Source organism: Budorcas taxicolor, chromosome 20 (assembly GCF_023091745.1).
Source record: "Budorcas taxicolor isolate Tak-1 chromosome 20, Takin1.1, whole genome shotgun sequence".
In the NCBI taxonomy this organism is placed as follows: Eukaryota; Metazoa; Chordata; class Mammalia; order Artiodactyla; family Bovidae; genus Budorcas; species Budorcas taxicolor.
In genome coordinates, this window is record NC_068929.1 from 20,568,995 (window position 1) to 20,590,476 (window position 21,482).

At 37.4% G+C, this 21,482-nt stretch overlaps 2 protein-coding genes across 2 annotated transcripts in view; one reads left to right on the forward strand and one right to left on the reverse strand.

The window, feature by feature from the left end:
- Nucleotides 1–2,502: 2,502 nt before the first annotated feature.
- DIMT1 (DIM1 rRNA methyltransferase and ribosome maturation factor) lies at nt 2,503–12,933 on the forward strand. Its single transcript, XM_052659119.1, has 12 exons — nt 2,503–2,680; nt 3,020–3,093; nt 4,339–4,425; nt 6,114–6,175; nt 6,254–6,347; nt 6,436–6,485; nt 7,240–7,363; nt 7,796–7,888; nt 8,816–8,880; nt 9,477–9,540; nt 10,693–10,799; nt 12,269–12,933. The coding sequence occupies exons 1-12, from the start codon at nt 2,602–2,604 to the stop codon at nt 12,309–12,311; spliced, it is 942 nt and encodes a 313-aa protein (XP_052515079.1). The 5' UTR covers nt 2,503–2,601; the 3' UTR covers nt 12,312–12,933.
- A 2,121-nt stretch (nt 12,934–15,054) lies between these two features.
- The window catches only part of KIF2A (kinesin family member 2A), a 67,358-nt gene continuing 60,930 nt past the window's right edge, over nt 15,055–21,482 (reverse strand). Inside the window, exons 18-20 of the mRNA XM_052658986.1 lie at nt 20,977–21,078; nt 18,012–18,147; nt 15,055–15,899 (exon numbers count right to left, since the gene is read on the reverse strand). Coding sequence (XP_052514946.1) covers nt 15,814–15,899; nt 18,012–18,147; nt 20,977–21,078 — 324 coding nt within the window. The 3' untranslated portion in view covers nt 15,055–15,813. The remainder of the gene's footprint in view (nt 15,900–18,011; nt 18,148–20,976; nt 21,079–21,482) is intronic.

The window sequence follows — 21,482 nt, forward strand, 5'->3', positions numbered from 1 at the left end:
CTCTGGTCAATCGGTTGTTAACTTAGTCACCTCTTTTAAGGTCCTACGTCCAAATACAGTCAGATTCTGAGGTACTAGAAGTTAGGGCATGAATTTGGGGACAACACAGGTCAGCTCATAACGTATGCCCCAGTGTTCCAGAAACAGGTGACTCAAGGTTCATACCTAAGCAAACACCAATTTAGGCTGTAGGTCACCTAAGTGTGCACACTCACCTCAGTCATTTAGCTTTATGAGACTTACTATGTGACCTCTTTCAGGAGGGTCTTGCTACTTCATTCCTGAAGAAACGTGTCATTTGGTTTCTATTCTCACTGTCCATCGTGCTACATAAGATAGCATCTCCCGCCCATCCTGTCAATCCCTGTCTCCTCTACTCTTTTCGTCACACTCATCATCACTGACATCCCTCACTAGAATGTAAGCTCTGCTTCGTTTTGCTCACCACTGTACTCTCCCTCAGGAGAAGGCAATGGCACCCCACTCCAGTACTCTTGCCTGGAAAATCCCATGGACAGAGAAGCCTGGTGGGCTGCAGTCCATGGGGTTGCGAAGAGTCGGACACGACTGAGTGACTTCACTTTCACTTTTCACTTTCATGCATTGGAGAAGGCAATGGCAACACACTCCAGTGTTCTTGCCCGGAGAATCCCAGGGACAGAGGAGCCTGGCGGGCTGCCGTCTAATGGGTCGCACAGAGTCGGACACGACTGAAGTGACTTAGCAGCAGCAGCAGCAGCACCATGGAGAATGGGAGAGGAAGATTAGAGCGAATTCAGGAAGAGCTGGCTAGGCTGGCCTCAGAGTTCAGCATATATGGGGAGCCCATCTCTGTTTCCGATACATTCTATTGTATGATCTCCAGCAGTTCTCACAGCTGCAGAGGAGCAGAGAGGGCAAAATGGTTATTTTGATTTCTCAATGATTACCATTGCTCCTTGGCATAACATTCAAGGCCCTTCACCATAAGTTCCTATTTACATTACCTGTTTACTTCTCAGTTATACCAAGTTTCTTTTTCTTCCTCAAATACTCTTATATCCAGTCTTTTTTTAGTGCTTTCCCTTTGAATTCTCAAACTTTCCCTTGCTAACTTTTGGTTGACCTTTAATGATTCAGCTCAAATATTCTATCTTGAAAATGCTCCCCAGTCACTGCAAGTATTAGCTATAGTGCTAAGATCATTCCTCTTTTAGAGCACACTGTCTTCAGAATACAGAACGAGTTTCAAGATGCAGTTGTCATTTACTGTGTGATGTTGAGCAAGATATTTAACATTTTTGTTCTTCAGTTTCCTCATCTGTATTATGAACACAATGATAAGCCCCTATTTTAGAGAACTATGAAATGGTGAAAAGATATATTGGCAAATGGTGCTATTATTGTAATTATTTGCATGTCTTCCTCTCTTGAAAGTTCTTTAAAAGCAGGAATTGTCATTCATGTTAATTTTCTAAATTCCTAACATTTGACACAGTGCCCGGCACACTGTGGATGTTCCAGAATTGTGGAATAAATCAATGATCAATGGAATTAAGAGACAGTTGAAATTGCTAACAGGGTATACACATTTTTTCCTAAATTAGAATTACAGCAAAGAAAGAGCAAGGCTAGGGAATGCACACAATAAATTGTACAGGGAAGAGAAGTCAGCTTTGGTAAAAACAGATTGCTTCTTCAGGTAAATAAGGTACACACAGAAACATTTCGCTGACAGCTAAAACAGACACGGACATTGTGTTCATGTAACTTTCAGTCAGATACAACGTCCTATCACAATAGCCAATACATAACAATGACCACATTTACAGTTTCAGACTTTTTGTCTAACTCTCTCAATAGAATAAACTTTGAGGTCAGTTTCCTATTTACCTTCGAATCTCCATCACCCAGCAGTGTTTAATACACAGCAAGAGCTCAATATGGAAAGGTTTAGGAAATTAATGACGTGCCACAGAAAGAAGCGAAACCACCAGTAGGTCCAGTCAAACTAAGCACATAATTACATTTTCAGAGTTACTTTCCGTAATACAAGCAGCGAATTCACTCCCGCTAGAGGAGCAAGCTCCTCTTCCCAAGCTCCTGGGATCCTCACCCACAATCGGTTGGGATACACGAGAGAAATACATGACATAAATTTTCTTTGGATTTGAGCGATTCAACAACCTAGCCTGATAAAGCATCCACAAGCCTAACTGCATTACGTAACTTAAGCTTCCTCCACTTCCTTGAGGTCCCACACCCAAACCTATTTAACTAGCTTGGTGCGTGTGGCGGCAAGGCCCCGCCCCCGATTCTAAACTAGCCAATCCAAACTGCCAGAATCGGCAGCGCGGTGTCTTCTGGGATCTGTAGGCTTCCGAGGTTAGGCTTCCCGGGAGGCCGAGCTTATTCCAGGCGGCCATCGGGCTCCAAAGGCCCGCCCTCTTTCTGGGGGCGGACCCCGGAGCAAACCAAGGGGCGTGTTTTCGCCCCACCCCCACGTGGCCCGATAGGGTGCTGGTGGTGCGGGCTGGTGATTCCCACGTGGTGCGGAGACTAGAGGTTGCGGGTTCGGGTCCTTCTTGACTTCCTCGGCCTGTGAGCTCTCTGCCTGCAGAGATGCCGAAGATCAAATCAGCGGCTAGCGGCCGCCGCCGCGCGCGGCAACAACAACGCGGGCAGCTGAAGAGCGCCGGAGGTGGGGACTGCCGCGAGAGAGCTGGGGTCCCTTGGGTTGGGACTTCCGGTGGGACCGAGCCGGGGCACGGGCGGAGTTCTGGCGGGGACAGTGAGACCGGGCGCCGGGAGCGCGCGAGTCCCGGGTTTGCCCGAGCGACGAGCGCAGGCCCCGCGCGCCGCCTCTGACTTTCCTTCACGGAAGGGGTGGCCTTAAAACAGTCTGTCATCCAGCTCCTTAGCGTGACGTTTGGCACCCCTAGCTGGAGCAGATACCGTCCCCTAGCTATCCTGTTTTCTTCTCTGGGACGGTCTAATGTTTTTAGTTGGGAATTTAAGGCTATTTCATGTTTTATTGCAGGACTCATGTTCAACACGGGGATTGGGCAGCATATTTTGAAAAATCCTCTCATTGTTAACAGCATTATCGATAAGGTGGGTGCGAAAGAGGAGAGGGAGAGAGTTACTGGGTTATTGATTTTAATTTTAGGAATATCTAAGCACAGAAAGGATTCCTGACACAAAATAGATGCTGTATAAATACTTGTGGAATGAATTGAAGAATTGTGTAGGATTCCCAAGTTCTCTTCAATATGATTTGCTTTATTCTGTGAGTCTCGGGTTCTGACTCCAAATTCTTTTATCTTTCTGTAGATTATTTACTTCTTAGCTTGACACTTCTACCTGTTCAATTCCAGATTTTTCTTCTATTACCAATCACTTTTTCTAGGCAGCATCTATCACTGTTAGTTTTTGTTTACTGAAAACCCTAAAATTATATCCAGACACCTTTGGAAGTTTGTTCCCCAGAGAAACCTGTATGTTATAAGCCAATGCCACATGTCAACTCTTCAAAGTATTCTTCCTGTGTGGGTTATTGATGTTTTCTTATTGTTTTGTATGATTGGGAGCTAGGACGTGAAACAATAGGTGGTGAAGATTACTTTCATGGTTGCAAAGGAAGTGTCCTGGCACTGTAGAAAGGACATTACCTGGGTGAGAGATGTCAACTTAGTGTTGTATGCAAAATGAGAGTTGGCCTAGCTTTTTAACCTTTTTGGCTCATGAATTCCTTTGTGCATGTGATGAAAGTTACGGCCTCAGAATACTCCAGCTATGTGCATACATACACTTTTTTTTTTCTGCCCCATGTTGAGGGTTGTGGGATCTTAGTTCCCACAGTAGGTATCTAACCCCGGCCCCCTGCAGAGGGAGCATGGAGTCCTAACCACTGGACTGACATTAATTTTTGTGTACAATTTCTGGATCCTTCTGCACCCCTGAAACCATACATGGATGTGGAATTGAGAAATACCAGTACAACATGCTATGGTTCATCATTTTGGTCCTTCCTTTTTGAATCTAGTGATAATAGTGTTGGTAACAAGGTGCTGTTGGAATCATTTCAAAGACAGGAAGGAGAATGCCACTCTTAGAACTGCTGTTCCTACTTCTCTGACTCCTAACTATTGCTCCAAGTGAGGAGAACTGTTTAATTTCCACTTGTGCCTAATGTTAATGAGATAATCTTTTTAAACATAGATCATGAAGCAATCTCCTAAAAATGAAGTCAGAATAAGATCTCCGAACTGTGCGCTTTTGAGTAAAGCTGTTTTGCTGTAAATTAAATTATGTGTTCAGACGTGCCTGTAAAGCTAAAGTAGTTGTGCTTGCTTGTAGGCTGCCTTACGACCAACTGATGTGGTGCTGGAGGTTGGACCTGGAACTGGCAATATGACTGTGAAGTTGCTGGAAAAGGCAAAAAAGGTAAAGAGAGGATTTAGTGTTTGGTATCAGGTATTATGTGAGTAAGCTTACGTGGTTTACAAGTATAAATCTGTTTTAATGAATTGCTGTTATTTTAGTAGTAACTCTTGCTCCTTTGCTAGAACCTTTATAAAATATGAGCAAATTGGGTGAAGTGAGTCAAAAGGTACCAATTTCCAGGATAAATATGTCCCAGGGATGTAATGGACATCATCATGACTATAGTTAACAACACTGTAGTACATTTGAAGGTTGGCAAAGAGAGTAAAAAGTCTCATCACAAGAAAAAAAATTGTAATTATGTGGTCATGAATGTTATATATATCAAATCATTGTGTTGTATACCTGAAACTAATGTTTTATGTCAATTATGTCTCAATTTTTTTTAATGGATTAAAAGAAAAAAACAGGTGTATCAATCAGGAAAACAAATGACATTGGATACTTCAGTACAGGGAATTGGTTACATGGTTGTTAGAGGACCAAGAGAATAAAACACTGAGGTTAACCCAAGAGTAGAATTACAAAAAGCAGCTACCACCTCTCGGCTAAGGGGAACAAAGCAAGGGGATTGGAGTTATTGGACTTAGAACTTTGGAGGAGATCTAGCACAGGCCTCTGAGACTGGAGTGTCACCTGGCTGCTGCTGGTACCTTTGTCTCTTGGCGGATCCAGTTCCAGTTAAGTCGGATCATTGCTGTCTTCTGGTAGATGTAGGTAACAAAGAACTTATCTGAAGAGAGTTCAGTGAAGAGACCATTGACAAGATGTGAGAATGTTAAGGGAACCAGTAAACATTTAGTGAAAAACCTAGGGACTGTCAACAGCAGGAAACAGTTACCATCGAGCAACCTCAAGGGACAAGAGGAGGGAAATGTGTTGCCGGAGCCCAGAAAGAGCAGGGACAGGGACCACTCGTAGCCAAACACGGCCACTGCCAGAATTTGTGCAAGGCAGGCGCAGGCATTAGGAAGTACTCAACCCTACCCCTTGGAACCAGTAATGCCTTCCATTAGCCTAGCCCAACAAGAAGTCAAAGGGCGAGGGAGCTGGACTGTATTACCCTACAGGTACAGCAAAGCTGGAGAATGGATCTGGGAGCTAAGCAGACTAAACCTCACATATATGTGCTCTGTAGACAGGGTCTTCCTGGAAGTCTGCAAAACCTCAGCTTATACTGTAATAAAATTTCAGCCTATGTGGTATCCCTTTCCATTTACTTGAGAAATTATCTCTGCTATATGCTTTGGATCTTAGTAGGTGAGAGAAGTGACCTACTCATTTCAGAGCAGTTGCTTTGTATGCTTCCAAAGAACATTTACTGCAAAGACATATTTTGTATTTTTTTCTCATCATCAGTTGAATTACAAAGCGTGGAGCCATATGAGCACAGTAATCCTGTGAAGTATTTGGGTAGAACAGTCATGTAGTCTGGCTGCCTCTTTTCTGGTGATGTTTTTTGTTGTTCCTTTAACCCCCTTGCCGCATTTTGTAAAATCATCTCTTCATTAAAGTCTCTTCAGGTAAGTTCTTTAAAATATACTGGTAGAGTACAGTTGAAGAATAATGATGGTAGAATTGGGGAAAGAATTGTAATTCATTTAAATAATGTAAGTTCCTATTGAGTTAACAGGAAAAGATTTCTCCATAATTAACCTACAAAAAAAATTTTTTTTTTTTTAATTTAGGTAATTGCTTGTGAACTTGACCCAAGGCTAGTAGCTGAACTTCACAAAAGAGTTCAGGGCACGTGAGTATACATAATAGAATTAAAGTACATTTCAATCTCATGAAACAATGTTCTAATTGCTTTTTTTTTAATTATCAGGCCTCTGGCCAGCAAACTTCAAGTAATGGTGGGTGATGTGTTAAAAACAGATCTGCCATTCTTTGATGCTTGTGTGGCAAATTTGCCTTATCAGGTATGTTTTCAAAATGTAGGAACATTATATTTACTAAATGGTTCTCTGGTGGGTCTTTCCCAGAAATAACCTGTTAATTCTTTTCCAGATCTCATCTCCTTTTGTCTTCAAGCTGTTGCTGCACCGACCTTTTTTCAGGTTTGTGACAAGAAGACTAAAGTTACTGCCAAGTCTTAGAAAAATTACAGTTTAGGCCATGAACACGGATAGCCAAAGATTAAGGTTAATTCAGTTGAAAAACTACTGGAGAATTTGTTTTGTAGAAAGTATCAATTTGTGTGCTGCTCGCTCTGTCTGTCTCACATTCTGTAGCAGTTGCTGGAGTTATTTGGGAGAGGTGTGGGCTGAGTCGTGCTTCTGAGACCAGATGGCCTTTCCATATTTTCTTATGCTTTTGTTGTTAGCCCAGGTCAAATTTCTTATGTCTAGATTCTTAAGTGTCCTTGCTAACTGGTTTCTAGTACACTCTGTAGCAGTGATTTTCAAATTGCAGGTCAAAAACTCCTTAGTAGGTATAAAATAAATTTAATGAGCCATGACTGTCACTTTAAAAAATGACATGGAATGGAATATATCAGAGGGCATTCATTTCATGTCAACCAGGTGATTATAGTTTCGTGAAACTTTTGTGGACCTGAAATACTCTCTCATCTGATCATTGAGGGCTTACGTTCACAAGGGGTTAGAGCTACAGCCATTATACAATGAAAAACAAAGGTAGCCTGTCATTCTATGGGAATAAGGCTCAGGCTGAAACTGTTGTCCCTTCTGGCCAGCTATCATTAACCACAGCTATTGATTTAGTTTCCCACCTGAGAAAAGTCATTGAAGTTAAAATACATTTATAGTTGAAAATGACCTCTCTGTTTATTCCTTTCTGCTGTCTTTTCAGATGTGCTGTGCTAATGTTTCAAAGAGAATTTGCTCTCCGACTGGTTGCAAAACCTGGAGATAAGTTATACTGCAGACTGTCAATTAACACACAGCTGTTGGCACGTGTGGACCATCTAATGAAAGTAAGTGACTGTTGTTGAAATGATGGGGCTTAACTCATCATTGAACATCTAGCTGTGCCTTCTGTGAGGAGAGCGTGTATGATTACTTTTTTAAAAAAATTTTATTTTTGGCTGCACTTGTTGCTTTCTGCGGGCTTTCTCTAGTTGTGGCGAGCGGGGGCTGCTCTTTATTGTGGTGCACAGGCTTCTCATTGCAGTGGCTTGTTGCAGAGCGTAAGCTCTAGGCATGTGGGCTTCAGTAGTTGCAGCATGCCAGCTCAGTAGTTGTGGCTTGCGGGTTTAGTTGCTCCTTGGCACATGGAATCTTTCCGGACCAGGGATTGAACCGGTGTCCCCTGCACTGGCACTTATCCACTGCGCCACCAGGGAAGTCCTGATTATTATTTAAAGTTGTTTTTGAGAGGACTACTTTAAACATTTTCTGATTAACAGGTTGGAAAGAACAACTTCAGACCACCACCCAAGGTGGAATCCAGCGTCGTAAGGATAGAACCTAAGAATCCACCACCACCTATCAATTTTCAGGTGAGGTTAAAATAGGGTCATTCAGTAAAAGGAAAAAAAGTCCAAGGTAGAAGATGTGTGTCTGTAGCAGCAGAAAAATGAGTCAACCTAAATGTCTAAATAGAATATTAATTATAGTACATCCTGTGATGGAGTAGATGGAATTATTTGACACAACATAGTTGTTGAAGACTCAAAAGAGCATGGAAAATGTTTGCAAAGATAAAAAGATCAGAATACCATTGCAGTTTGCTGAAGATTTACATCTACAGAAAACATGTATCTGTTTGAATAAGACATGGGAAACAAGATAAAATGAAAATAGTTGTGTTAAAGTAATAGTATGGGTTAAACAGTGTTCTGTTTAATCAGAATTCTAATTTTTGCCATTTGAAAAGAGAAGAAAGCCATATGTTAAAGTAATAGTATGGATTAAACAGTGTTCTGTTTAATCAGAATTCTAATTTTTGCCATTTAAAAAGAGAAGAAAGCCATATGACTTGATGTAAAACCTCACTGCAATCACACTGGATAAAAACATGCTTATATGGTCAGTAGCTGGTGGCGGTGGTGTAGCTGTCAGCTATTCCTGCAAGGTTTAGCTAGGTGTATTACACAGGCTGTATTCTAAATCACATCTGTTTTAAGTCATGTTCTTTTGAAAACGATACTTAGATTTAAATAAATGCAATGTTCTTTGTTCCGATGTGGCACAAATATGTTTTCTATTTTTAAAATTGAGGGTAAAATAATCAATGAGGTGCGTGCACAAAAGTGTGAAAATCAAGTATAGATCTTACTTTTGTATATATGAACCAGACACATCAAGATATAGAACATTTTTATCACTTCAGAAGGTTTTTAGTTTTATATAGTAAGACACAATTGTACCTACTAGGTATCAGTGGGGCTTAATATTTTCTAAGAAAATACCATCTACTGTTTCAGGAATGGGATGGCCTAGTAAGGATCACCTTTGTTAGGAAAAACAAGACATTGTCTGCTGCATTTAAGTAAGTATTTTACTAATTTATGATATATGAGGGATCAGTGCTTCAGATACTGTGCTGAGTGCTAAAATTTGGTCATTTTCCTGAACAGTATTACCCTAAAGCATACACATTATCCATGTCCAGACACACTTTTAATTTTGTACTTTGGGAGGCAGAATTTAATGAAGAAAAGTTCCTGGACTTGGGAATTAGATCAGGTTTGTTTTTTTGAGAAATGGGAAAAACCCAAAAACTATACCCCACATCTGCTTTTCTTCGGAGAAAATGAGGTGACAGATGGACCCCTTCCACACTTTTGAAAGATTCATGGCGTTTTAACTTGGAAAAATATAATAGCAATTTGGGGCCCAAGGTAAAAAAAATGGTGAAAGCCACAATGAAAAAACTCATTTTTGAGATTATGTTTTTTGTACTTCCTTAAGATATGTATTAGGTTTAAATAGTAGTAGTTGTGATTATTTCAGAAGTTTAAATATTCAACCCTTTTTAGTTCTTTAATTTTACCATGTGGAACATAGGCTTAATCTTATAGTAAAAGAAATTTATAATCTGTCTGGAATAATAGTGGCATAATTTCTTTATGACCCATTTTATAGGTCAAGTGCAGTGCAACAGCTATTGGAAAAAAACTACAGAATTCACTGTTCGGTCCATAATATTGTAAGCACAAAATGTTTTTGTTGTTTCAATAAATTGTTGTGTTTTAAAATGTCCATTTCCTACTGTTTCATATATCATTACAAAACTCTTTAATTCTGAACATTTCATAGGACCCTTAAGATAGTATCTAACAGGAGAACGTCAGCTCTTCAATAGGTCAGTGCTGCTGTATACTTTGTGGACTGTATCTGAGCAGCCTTGAATACCCTGTCCTTTTTTACTGACAGGTTTTTTTCTTTTGGCTATAAAAAGATTCAGTTGAGTCATAATTTTCTCCCAAATTTTAACCATGTATAACTTACTCAGCTTAAACGTATTTGCTAGCTTTTGAATTGGGGCCATCCCTTCTTGCTTGTTGCTCACATAGAAACTAAAAATTTAAAGTTACCTTTTTCTCAGTGACTTTTTTTTCATACCCAGAAATTGAAATAATTAGAATAAAGTAAGGGATAAATGGCAAGTTCTGGTTGTGAACCTCATGTCTCCTACCATTATCTGTGCAACATTTTCTTTAGTTGTGTAAACACAGAGACATCTATATATGACTGTGATGTTTGATAATTTTTTAGTTTTCCAATCTAAACAGACTGGCAGATAAAAGCAAATTTCCTTTCTTTCACTCAGTTCTTACGTGGTTTAATGTACCAGCAGCGTCGCTACCTCCATTTTATGAATACAATCTCTGAACACCTACCTACACAGGAAGTACTAAATTGGATTAAGAAGTTTTTGGATGGAAGATGTGAAGTGTGAAGCATTCTCAAGGGTTAGAGGCTATCTTTGAGAAAAACTAGCTAGCTAATTGAATGAAATTTGTGCCAAGAAAATGTTATTTTTAAAAGATAGTAACAATTGCTGTAAAACTTAGTTTACAGCTTTAATTGTTATGAAGTACTTTGCGAATCCTGAAACAACTATTTCAGAATTTCTAAGAAGAATAAGGGCAGTACACACGAGTATTTGGTATGTGCTGAACATCAACCACTTAATGAATTAAGAGATGCAAGTCTTATCGACAGATAGGCTTTCCAAAACTATCATGAAGAGATAAGGTGACTGTTTATGACTTACTGAACTGGGAAAAAAAAAAAAGAGTCAAGGTGACTTCATTAAAGATATGTTGTTCATTTATTCTGAATCTTGTATTGATAGATAATACCAGAAGATTTCAGCATAGCAGATAAAATACAGCAAATCCTAACCAGCACAGGTTTAAGTGACAAGCGGGCCCGTTCCATGGACATAGATGATTTCATCAGGTAACTACATTTTCCTTTTACTACATGTTTACATTTCTTTACTGTGATACCTTCATATTTAGAGATTTAAAGGCTTTTAAGCGGTTATAAGGTGCTACCTGGGAGTTATTGCATAGCACTTCCATGGCATGGAATAGTATTTGGTGTAGAAGATGGAGGCTAGTTAGCTGCAGCAGAATGAACATTTTCTGTAAGAACAGTAAGTGAAAACAGTCCAAGCCTGGAGATAACCTCTGTGACAGTGTGAGTTATGGTGTGTGTGCTTCTCCCTTCCAGCCCCCTCCCCCAACTCCCATTCATAGTCTTAATAGTTTGTCTCTTCAAAGTAGCCTTTCAGGTAGAAGAATCACAATACATATAGTTGCATCTTCTTTACTGAGAATAGCTTTTAAGTATGAAATAATATTAGTTACAATCATATCTGGGTATCATTTCTAACTGGTTCAGTAACTTATTTCATGGACTGAGGCAAGTTCTATACACCTGAAGTAAGAAAGAAAGAATGGTGTCATAAGTAACTGGGCAATATAGAGCAAAATTTGTTTTCCTTCGATTAAGCAAGTAAATCTTACGAAAGCAGAGTAAGGTGTCAAATACTCAGGTAATAATTGACCTGCATTCATTGTTTTTTAATCACTAACACTTTGATTTCCTAACTAAAAAACCATAAATTTTTGTCTCTTTAACCAATTCATTTTCAAAGCTTCTAAGATCTAGAGGCTGAAAAAAAGAGGGTAGATTGATAAAGTCACTGGTTTACTTTTTATGCTAGAAACACAGTTGTATGTAACTGAGACAAATGACACTTATATTTTACTGGCAGGCTAGCAGTACTACTGTCTTCATGAGATGTTAATGCCAGGAGTTGAACATTATCCCTAAGTACCCATCTTTAGATATCTTAACCCATCTTGTTGGTTCTTAACAGGCCATTCTGAAAATAATCTCAGGCAGGTCTAAATAGAAATATTTCATCTTATTTTCCTTCATTCTTATTAATTTTCTGCAAGGTTACTAAACATGCAGCTTACTAAAACAGTGATCTGATAAGTACATAGGTATCCAGAGAGAAGCATTTGAGTCTGAATAACTGAGCTCCGAGAGAAAGAAAGGACACATGAGATTAGACATTCATCTCTCCCCTGTCTCTAATTCCAAACAGCTTTGCATTCATTACCAGGTTGAAATGGAACAAGTACCAATGTGCTCTTAGGCCAGGGTTAGTGTAGGTCTAAGATTATTTTAAATTCATCATGCTTTAAGACATATAGGCTACGACAGGAGAGACACCAAAATGAGGTGGCTTTAACCAATATACATCTCATAAACTTAATTGAAGAATAAAGTTTCTTTACTGACATCTTAGGAGTATTTGTGTTTTAGAACTCATGGTACAGGGACTATGTATGTGTTGTTACTTACTACAAACTAGCATTTCAATACCATCCCACTTGGTTTCTTTTTTTCAGATTGCTACATGGATTCAATGCAGAAGGTATCCATTTTTCTTAGGTATCTGGAAGAGAAGTTTTTCAAGCTCAAGGAGAAAAAGTGGAATTATATATTAATAGTTTGAGAAAATGAACTATGCTTGGACACTATGTGCTTGACTGCTTTTGATGTACTACTACTGTCACCATTTAGTTCTCTGAATTTTTAAGAAAGTACAGTGTCCAACGTTTCTTGGTTTTTTGCTCTTTTTTGTTCTGGTTTAATATATAATACAAGGCAGGGTGATAATAATCTTCAAGAGCCGCAGATACGCACAACTTTACACTTCAAGTTATTTCTAACAGTGTATAAAGATGGTACCCTTTTATTTTCTGTGTTATATATTATTGTGAGAACCTTTTTTAGGCTTTCAGCTCTTTAGGCCTTTGTCCTTGAAGTCATAAAAAAGTTGAAATGTTTAATTTAGTTACATATTCCCCATACCATTTCTTTTTGTTACTCATGTGTACAGTAAAGCAGTTGTCTTAAAATGTTATTTTGCTTCTCGAATTCTTTGTTTTCCCGTACAGTTTCTTTCACTGCCTATCCCTCTAGCAATCCTGTAGTGTTAACAGGCTGCATCAGGGTTTTAGGTAAGCCTGAATCTGCTACTGCCACCGCATGGTGGCAGGCATATATTACTTCTAGGCATTCCTTGTAAATAAGCATCTCAACTAGAATAAAATGAATTATAAGACTGTATGATTTTTTTCATACAAAAAAGTCATAGACTTAAAATTTCAGAGTTTTACAAATCAAAACTGACTTTAAAGTTAAAATCTCTGCTCTTCAATTTCAAAACAAACCAACCCAACCAGCCATTCTGCCACAACCACAGGTTCCCAGGATTCGTAATTTCTGGGTAATTAAAAATTTCAATAGATGTCATAAATAAGTCTTAATGTTTAAATCATTATCAATATTATACTCAATATCGTAAATGCCCTTTAACAAAGAATTATAGTTGACTTTTATTTATATAAGGAAATTAATTAATAAAAATATTTTCAGTGACATTTGGTTTTTTTTATACCTAATAGAAGGAATCTCCAAATTACTTTAACAGGGGTCCATACAGTGAGTGAACCTAGAAGGAAAGCTAGGTCGTTTGCCTAAACAGATTTTTTAGAAATCTGGCCTCAAAGTTATATATTAAAACATTCCTATATAACTAAAATAATGTATATTTTTAGTTAATTTTAATTATTAATAGGAATATCAGTTTTCAAGTCTGAGAAAGTAAAGAACGTTTAATCCAGATCCAAAAAATGTAAGTTAGTCTTTAAATAACAACTGCATAAAGCCACTTTTGTACATAAATACTACATAAGCTTAAGAGTAGGTTTTTTTAAATCGCACAAAACTACTTAGCTTACTTGTACCATCTCTATCTTTAAAGATTTAATTCAGCTTTCCCTCTTTTTCCCTGTCCTATGAATTGCCTGCTGAGTTTTAGTCCCTTTTATAACCTTCAGATTTCCCTATCTGTAAAACGGAAAGAATGGGTTATACTACCACAATCCTTTCTGGTACTAATGTTTAATATACCTTGAATGCTATTCAGAATGAAGCCTTTATAAGTATACGGCAGTGTATTTCAATTTCAGGAGACCTTCCACAGATACAGTACCCTTTTAATTTAAATAATAAATTAAGACTAGTCTGTTGTGCTTAAAATGAGTAAATTCACGTATCTCTCTATGCCCTTTGAAGGTTGATTAGGCTCAGAAACTACCTTTTTAAACATTCTCTGTAAGGTCAGTACTAACAGTTCTCCATTCTTCCTCTTCTCCTTGAAATAAACACAAGTAGAACATATCTCACAGCTGCAAGAAAACCTGAGTTCCTCCCAAAACAAAGGTGATTGTATTGAAGTAAATTGTCTCTAAAACTCATTACACAGATTTAATTTATTAATAATAAGCACACTGTGAAAATCTACATTTGTACTAGATTTCAAGTTTACAGAGGAGCTTTTCACCATGGTGTTAGGATTCTCCATAACTACCCTTTGAATTCTATGGACAGTGAAGTAGGGAGTCTGGCTCATATGACTCTCTATTCATAGCTTCCCTTTAGCCCACAGGAATGAGCTGGTAGTTCCCTAGAGTAAATCAAAACAAGATATCCCTGGGAGACTTTTTGTTAATGTACTCCTAGACACTATCCTGGGAACTGAGGGAAAACTCCTAGAGAGACAGATAAATCTTCTAACAAAATATTTACATGAAAAGTGGCCAGTTTTCTTCCTTGGAATAGCAATCTGTAAAAATAAGTGCCACCATTTAAAAAGTAGCATGCCCTAGATGAACTGATTGGTGAGAATTTGGTCGTTCTCGCCAAATAGTGGTGAAACATCAAACATTACGTAATGGGTGGAGCTTGTGTTAGATCTGCCCTTTTACGGCGAAGTCAACTCTTTTTTAGCTTAAACTCTTTTTCAACATAAGTTATGTACTGTCTACACTTGACTTAAACCTAACAGTTCTATTATGGACTACTTTCAATGTACATGTACATATTCATGCATCAGAAGCCAATTTCCTTTAACTGTACCATTTAAAAGGTACATTTTGGGGTGCTAATGGACACTTCAACTTAAGTAATGGTATTGGTAAAGATCAAATTGCACTATTAGTCTTGTTAATACCACACTGGAACACACACTGCGTATATATGTATTATCCTAAGATAAAACTCTTTCCAGAATTTCATTACTTTTTATTATACACCAACTAGTTTATATTTTAGTTCTTTACAAAGAAAATGCTAAGAAAATTATAACCACATGTTATATGGTTTTAAAATCATAATTCCAGACTTTTTTACACGTAAGATGGAATGGTCCAGCAGCTATGTCCACTGTCACAGACTTTAGTTCCATTCAATGATATGGCACATCCTGCAAAATTAACTAGTCACACACAAAAAAATGTCTCAATTACAGTAAAAATGTACACACAATAAAGGTAATTTACAATGACAAATAAGGAATGTAATTCTCTTGGCTGTGCTTCAGAAATTTAGGGTAATAGCCTTAGTCAAGGCACAAAGCAGGAAGAGGTGAGCACAGCTGTTTCTAGGAGTGGGCAAGGTATGTACAATCACTGATGAGGTATGCATGCACGCAAAGGATTTAAAACTGCTCAGTCTTGCTAAGAAAACTGAACTGAGTTAAAAGGAAATGCTGTGGCTTCCCCTTACTATTCACCTCTGGATCAAGTCCACAATCTTACTTCATCATATAGAAAATAAAATTGGCAAGGATCTCCAAAAGTAACTCACTATCTGGGTAAATGAAACAAAATGCTTCACTATTCCCAAATCTTGGTTGTGCCTCCTGACTAGAAGCATCTTGTAGACAAAAGAGTGTTTCACAAAATTGAAATGTCATTCAGGTGAAGGGACAAGACATTTTCCACAGACACTTAAGATTTCAAACTTTCAAACGGCCCTTACAGCTGAACCATTGTTATGTTATAGTAGCGAGGGTTTTGGGGATCCTTCAGCAGCAAATGCTGGTTTAAAGGGCACGGGGTCTCTTCGGGTTGATTTGCTTGCTGGCCTGTTCTTCTTCTTGCAGAGCTGCACGAAAAGATTTCACTTTATCTTGGAAAAAGAAAAGAAGAAAGTAAGTTTTGCATTATATGCAATGCAGTATACAATTTTATGCATCCTATTAAGTCATCTCTTACAATATCAACTCAGGGTTTTTCCTTTTGTTCTTTGTGGTCCAGAAACTCAGAAGTAAACATAGTGCTCAGGTATAGCAACAGATTCATAGATTCTGAGAAATGCTTGTGGGGGTCTTTTTTTGTTGTTGTTACCTTCACAACAGATTTCTGTTCTATTTGCCATATTTTACAGTGTTCAATTTTAATTTCTTTGTTCCTTTTTACAGTGTAAAGAGGCTATATATGTATGTAAAATAGTTATTTCTTCTCAGAATATTAGAAAATGTCTACTTTCAATTCCTGTTTTACCTTTTTAAGCTATGAAATTTTAAGTTCACTTGAATTTTTAAGACATGTTACTTTTTCCTTATCGGGGATTACAAAAGGTACGATGAAGGGAGATTACAGACTACACATTTCTTGGTCTTACAGTTCTGTCTTACTGTCTGTTCTATCATGTACTGATTAAGAGTCACGTAAGAGCAAGAAATAGGTAAGTAAAAATCAGAAGAGGCAAGTAACTGTCAGCTGTGTGAAGATGAGACATCTTTCTACAACAGTGGTTCTTGATTAGGGGTGATTTCTGCTCCCCTCCCAGGGGCACTGGTAACGTCTACAGACAGTTTTGACTGTCATCCTGGGGTGGCGCTACTGTCACCTCGTCAGTGGAGACCAGGGACAGCTGTGAGCCCTGCACAGTGCACAGGAGATGGCGCCTTCCAACAGTTTCCCAACTGAAAATGTGTTAATAGTGCAGATTATGGCTTTTAAAAAAAGAGAAAGACAGTGTTGGAATCTCGATTTCTTTCCTCTCTTCCTAAGTACAATGATGTTGAAAAAGTTGATTTTTTCTGAAATTTAGAAAGGAATATAAAGACTTCTGGCTCTGATGCCTGCTAACATAATAGCTCTCAAATTTATATTAATATCAAAATTATATTTGGTAAATTTTTTTTTCTAAGGACTGAATTATACAATATTTAGGTAGTAATTTCTTCAAAGTTTGGATATACTTAATATTTACATGAATCCTGAGAAAAGGAAGGGAACTAAGTTGAAATCTACATCTTGCAGTGAAAAAAAAAATTAGGATACATTGTGATCTGCCTCCTGAATAAAATGCACACAGAAAGCTGCTTATGCATTATGGCAGATTAGAAAAATGATCAAAACACATTAAATCAAGGCTTGAATATGAAGAACATGAAAAACAGCAAATTTTAGAAACCCTACATCTGCACAAACAATTCTAAATTGGCAAAATGATCACTGCTGACTCTATAGGATATAATTGCAAATAACTAACTTTACAAAGAACCTAGTTTAAAAACTTACACAGCTTGCTTGGTGCTAAAAAATCTAGCAACTTCAGTCAAGTTTCATGTTGCATTGCATGTACACCCAAAGAAGCCTACTTGCATATAAATGAAGACAGCTGATTTGCCAAAGCCTGAGAAATCAGCACACATAATGCGTGCTTATCTGAAGTCGCACAGATAAGCTAACTAAAAAGCCCAGAAAGGAGACATGGCATGTGAGTAAGCCACATGCTTCCCTTCATAAGCAAAGCAGAAAGAGTAGCTGTTGGAACCTTCCCCTTCATTTTTTAAAATGAGTTCAAAGGAAAATCATGACAAAAATACGCACAGAAAGGAGACGCAGGTAGGAGGTGATAGAAAGATGACCTGGAATAGATCTAAACCAAGGAAAATAATACTGAAAAGAATTGGCCTACCAAAGCTCTGCATGGGTATATAAAACTTAAAAAAACTTGTTCAAATATATTTTCCCTCTTTAATCATAAGATGTCTTTATCTTCTCCAAAGACAAAAACAAAAAAGATGACTAGAGAGCACTTAAAATATTTCATGTTTCATTTTCAGGAAAAAAAACAAACGGAACGGTGGGTTGGTCTTTATAACTCTAGAAAGATGCTAAACATGCCCATAATTTTCACTTCAGATGTCTTTTTACAATATGAAATCCTCCCACTAATTACATACAAATATTAGGCAGATTTCAAACGATAAAATGAAAACAGAATTACCCCGCAGTTCAGTTAAAATGTCTATTTTTTGCTCAAGAATAGCTTCAAGTTGCGTGGCGTATGAATCCACATCATAGTCCACTTCTTCAGTCATCTCTAGGAGAGCCTTTTCATCTTCTAACCATCTGATAGATTCCTAAAATGACCCCCCCCCCAAAAAAAATCCAGTAAGCCTCTTTATAAGACAGAAACCAATTTATAGATTTATTTTAAATATAATCAAACATACTCGGAACAGTATTCTCTGAAATATTTATAACCATAAAACATCTTTATTTACAGAATAAAATCAAGAAATATTTCTTTACATTCAAATACAAACATGATAGAAAGAAAAAAAAAATGTCCTATTTTTACTTTGAGCGGGGTTTGGGGAAGGGAATGAATCAAACACAGACACACACACACCCACATCCCAACAAGTGGGGTTTGGGAAAGGAAATGAAGCAAACACACAAACGAGTGGGAATGAATCACACATACACACCCACCAATGACACACACACGCATGCACACCCATCAACGAGCAGAATAAATCTCAAAACCTCAGCTATCCCTAAAACAGGTGTAATAAAACTTCTGAGCAATCTCATGAGGCCTATGGGAGACTATAACTTGTAAATTATTTGAAATTAACATCCATTTGGGCCTTACAGAGGTTGCGCAAAGAGGTAATCATAAATTCGACACAGCAGCTCTTCAAAACTATTCACTGTAAGGAAACAGTGGATAGCTCCCATTTTTTTGGCTGCACTGTGTGGCTTGTACAATCTTAAGAGTTCCCTGACCGGGGACTGAACCTGGGCTCTCAGCAGTGAAAGTGCGGAGCCTAACTAACCACTGGACCACCAACGAATTCCCAAGAAAGCCCATTTTAGAAGAGTCAAGTGAACCACTAAACAGTAACTAATTACTACTATTCATAAGCGCTTTAACGAAACCACTGTTAACTCAGTTTAGATATGTGGAATTCATGAATTTCATTTTTTCACAATGCCATGAACCATAGATTATTAACAAGGTCAGATCATTTTAAATTAAAGAGTTAGGGGATATAAATATGGACACTTTCTAACTTTTTATGGTACACACAATTTCACTTTTCCAAACACCAATGTAATTTAATTACTAATTACAACTAGACTATGTATCACCATCTATTAGAAGACTAAATATCCATTGATTAAAACACACGCACACAACCTCCCAGTTATTTTTCTTTTCCTTCAGCTATACATTTAATTTTCAGAAACAAAACCCCAGTGTGAAAAATGGCACATCACAGAAGGGAGGAACAGTGAATAGAATTGTAAGACTATCAGATTGAAAGTCAGAATACTCAGTTCTTCCAATAAACAAATTTTAGACTTCATTATAAAATGGCAAAGTGAGAAATGATGGGCTTCATATGACACTTCATTCAAGAAAGGCATAGACAACTACATATAATGTAGTTTTAGTTGCTGAATTTATTAAATCACTTGAATATATAATATATATTAAGGGCATATACATATATATCCCCTATATATATATATGTCCATTATATATGAATATATAATAAGAGCATAGACAACTATATATAAATGTAATTTTAGTTGCTGAATTTATTAAATTACTTGAAACAAATCAGGTAAGAAGACAGGCACACTTCCTAAGAAATCTGTTTTGAGTAAGATAAGTATACTTCACTTTAATAAAGCATTCACAAGTCTACTGCTGAATTCCAAACCAATTTAACTATGCTGCACACACAACTAGTCTATAAATGTACCAATTTAACTCTGACACATCAAGCATAAATTTGAATCTGAAAGCCTCACTTAACTGAGTTTTGTTGTTTAGTCACTAAGTCATGTCTGACTCTTCTGCAACCCCATGAACTGTAGCCTGCCAGCCTCCTCTGTCTATGGAATTTCTCAGGCAAGAATACTGGAGCATATTACCATTTCCTTCCAGGTATCTTCCCAACCCAGGGATCGAACCTGCATCTCCTCATTGGCAGGCAGGCTCTTTACCACTGAGCCACCAGGGGACCGTGTTTGAGTTTTATGGGTGTTCATATTATTCTAACAATTTTCTTAAAATTACAAGTGTCCTTTTTGATTTAATCTAAATACCTAGGGCTCTTAAGAGAGTCTCATAATAAGGGGTTGACTTTAACAGTTTTAATCATTGTGTATCCAACTCTACAATTATAAATAGTTCTCATATTTTTGAGCCCTTCATCCAAGTATGTGAATTGCCTAGAGTTAAGGAATGTTAATATTTGTTTACAGATAAAGATTTCTTCAATATCAGAGAAGGATATACAGGTTAATAGGACAAAGGATTTACAGTACTGTGGGAAGGGGGTGGGGTTCAGGAGCAAGCCGACCATGCAGTCTCCATAAAGATGTTCAAATAGGTATCATCCTCCAGAATATTTTCTTGTTAATAAAGAGGGGAGGATCATACAGCAAAAGGTTTTTTAAATAGGCTGACACACAATACGATAAATACCTAAGGAGTTACGGCTATATGAAGGGATATATTCCCCCTCATTCATCTGCAACTGATAGCTCAGTCAGTGCAGTAACTCTCCTGAAATAACCTTCCTTTTCTGCAAAGACTAAATCTTCCTCAACTGCTCTGATACCCTTTAGAAGAGTTTTCCAACTGCCTACCATGAAGAAAGAGGTAAAGGAGGGCAGAAGATCAACTCCTCTAAAAATAGACAATTAACAAAAGCAAAGAAAGTGGGAGACCAGTAGAAATCAACTACACCTTTTTACCACAGTTGCAAAGAAAGTTTGTTTGTAGTCATCATTCATTCTATTTAAAATTTACTGTGTCATATGCCCTACAAATTAGACATATGCATAAACATAAACAAGGGCTTTTTTAGATCAGTGTGACATTCAAAAGTCATTAGTAGTTAATTTTTCTAGAAAAACATGTGATTAAAGATTCTGCCATACTTCACCTGGAATACTGCCCTGTGATCTTCTACAACTTGTTCTTCCATTTCTACCATTTGTGAGACAGCTTCGTGGAAAGTAAACAACTGTGGGGAAACCTCTTCTTCCTTAAAATAAAAAGTTTAAAAACTATGACATAAGTTTATATTTTAAGTGTTATAATAAAAAAGTGATTTTTCTATGTCATTTACGAAAATGCAACTGCGAAAGTGAGGAAGTCTGAATGTTAAAGACTAAAAATAAAAACAAAAGGCAAAACCAGAATTTCTTTTCATGGGTCACAAATATTTAACATTCAATAAGACAACTCAAACTTAAACGTATCAGTAAGAGAGAGTTTTCACTTAGCCCAAGCTTTACTACAGAATTACTCTAAAAAAGCAGTCTCTTTCAGGTGTGCAACTTTTCAAAAGTACATTTATCACAGGCTATAAATATACTGAAATATTTCCTCAGCATTGTTTACTTTCACTAACAATTCATATATATGTCTTAAATTTCTTTTCAGTAT

What these genes read in the sequence shown, in the direction of transcription:
- DIMT1 (XM_052659119.1), top strand. Translation starts at nt 2,602, where the DNA reads ATGCCGAAGATCAAATCAGCGGCTAGCGGCCGCCGCCGCGCGCGGCAA. An exon ending in CTGCACCGACCTTTTTTCAG is followed by an intron (nt 6,486 to 7,239) that starts GTTTGTGACAAG and finishes CTGTCTTTTCAG; the next exon opens with ATGTGCTGTGCTAATGTTTC. An exon ending in ACATTGTCTGCTGCATTTAA is followed by an intron (nt 8,881 to 9,476) that starts GTAAGTATTTTA and finishes CCCATTTTATAG; the next exon opens with GTCAAGTGCAGTGCAACAGC.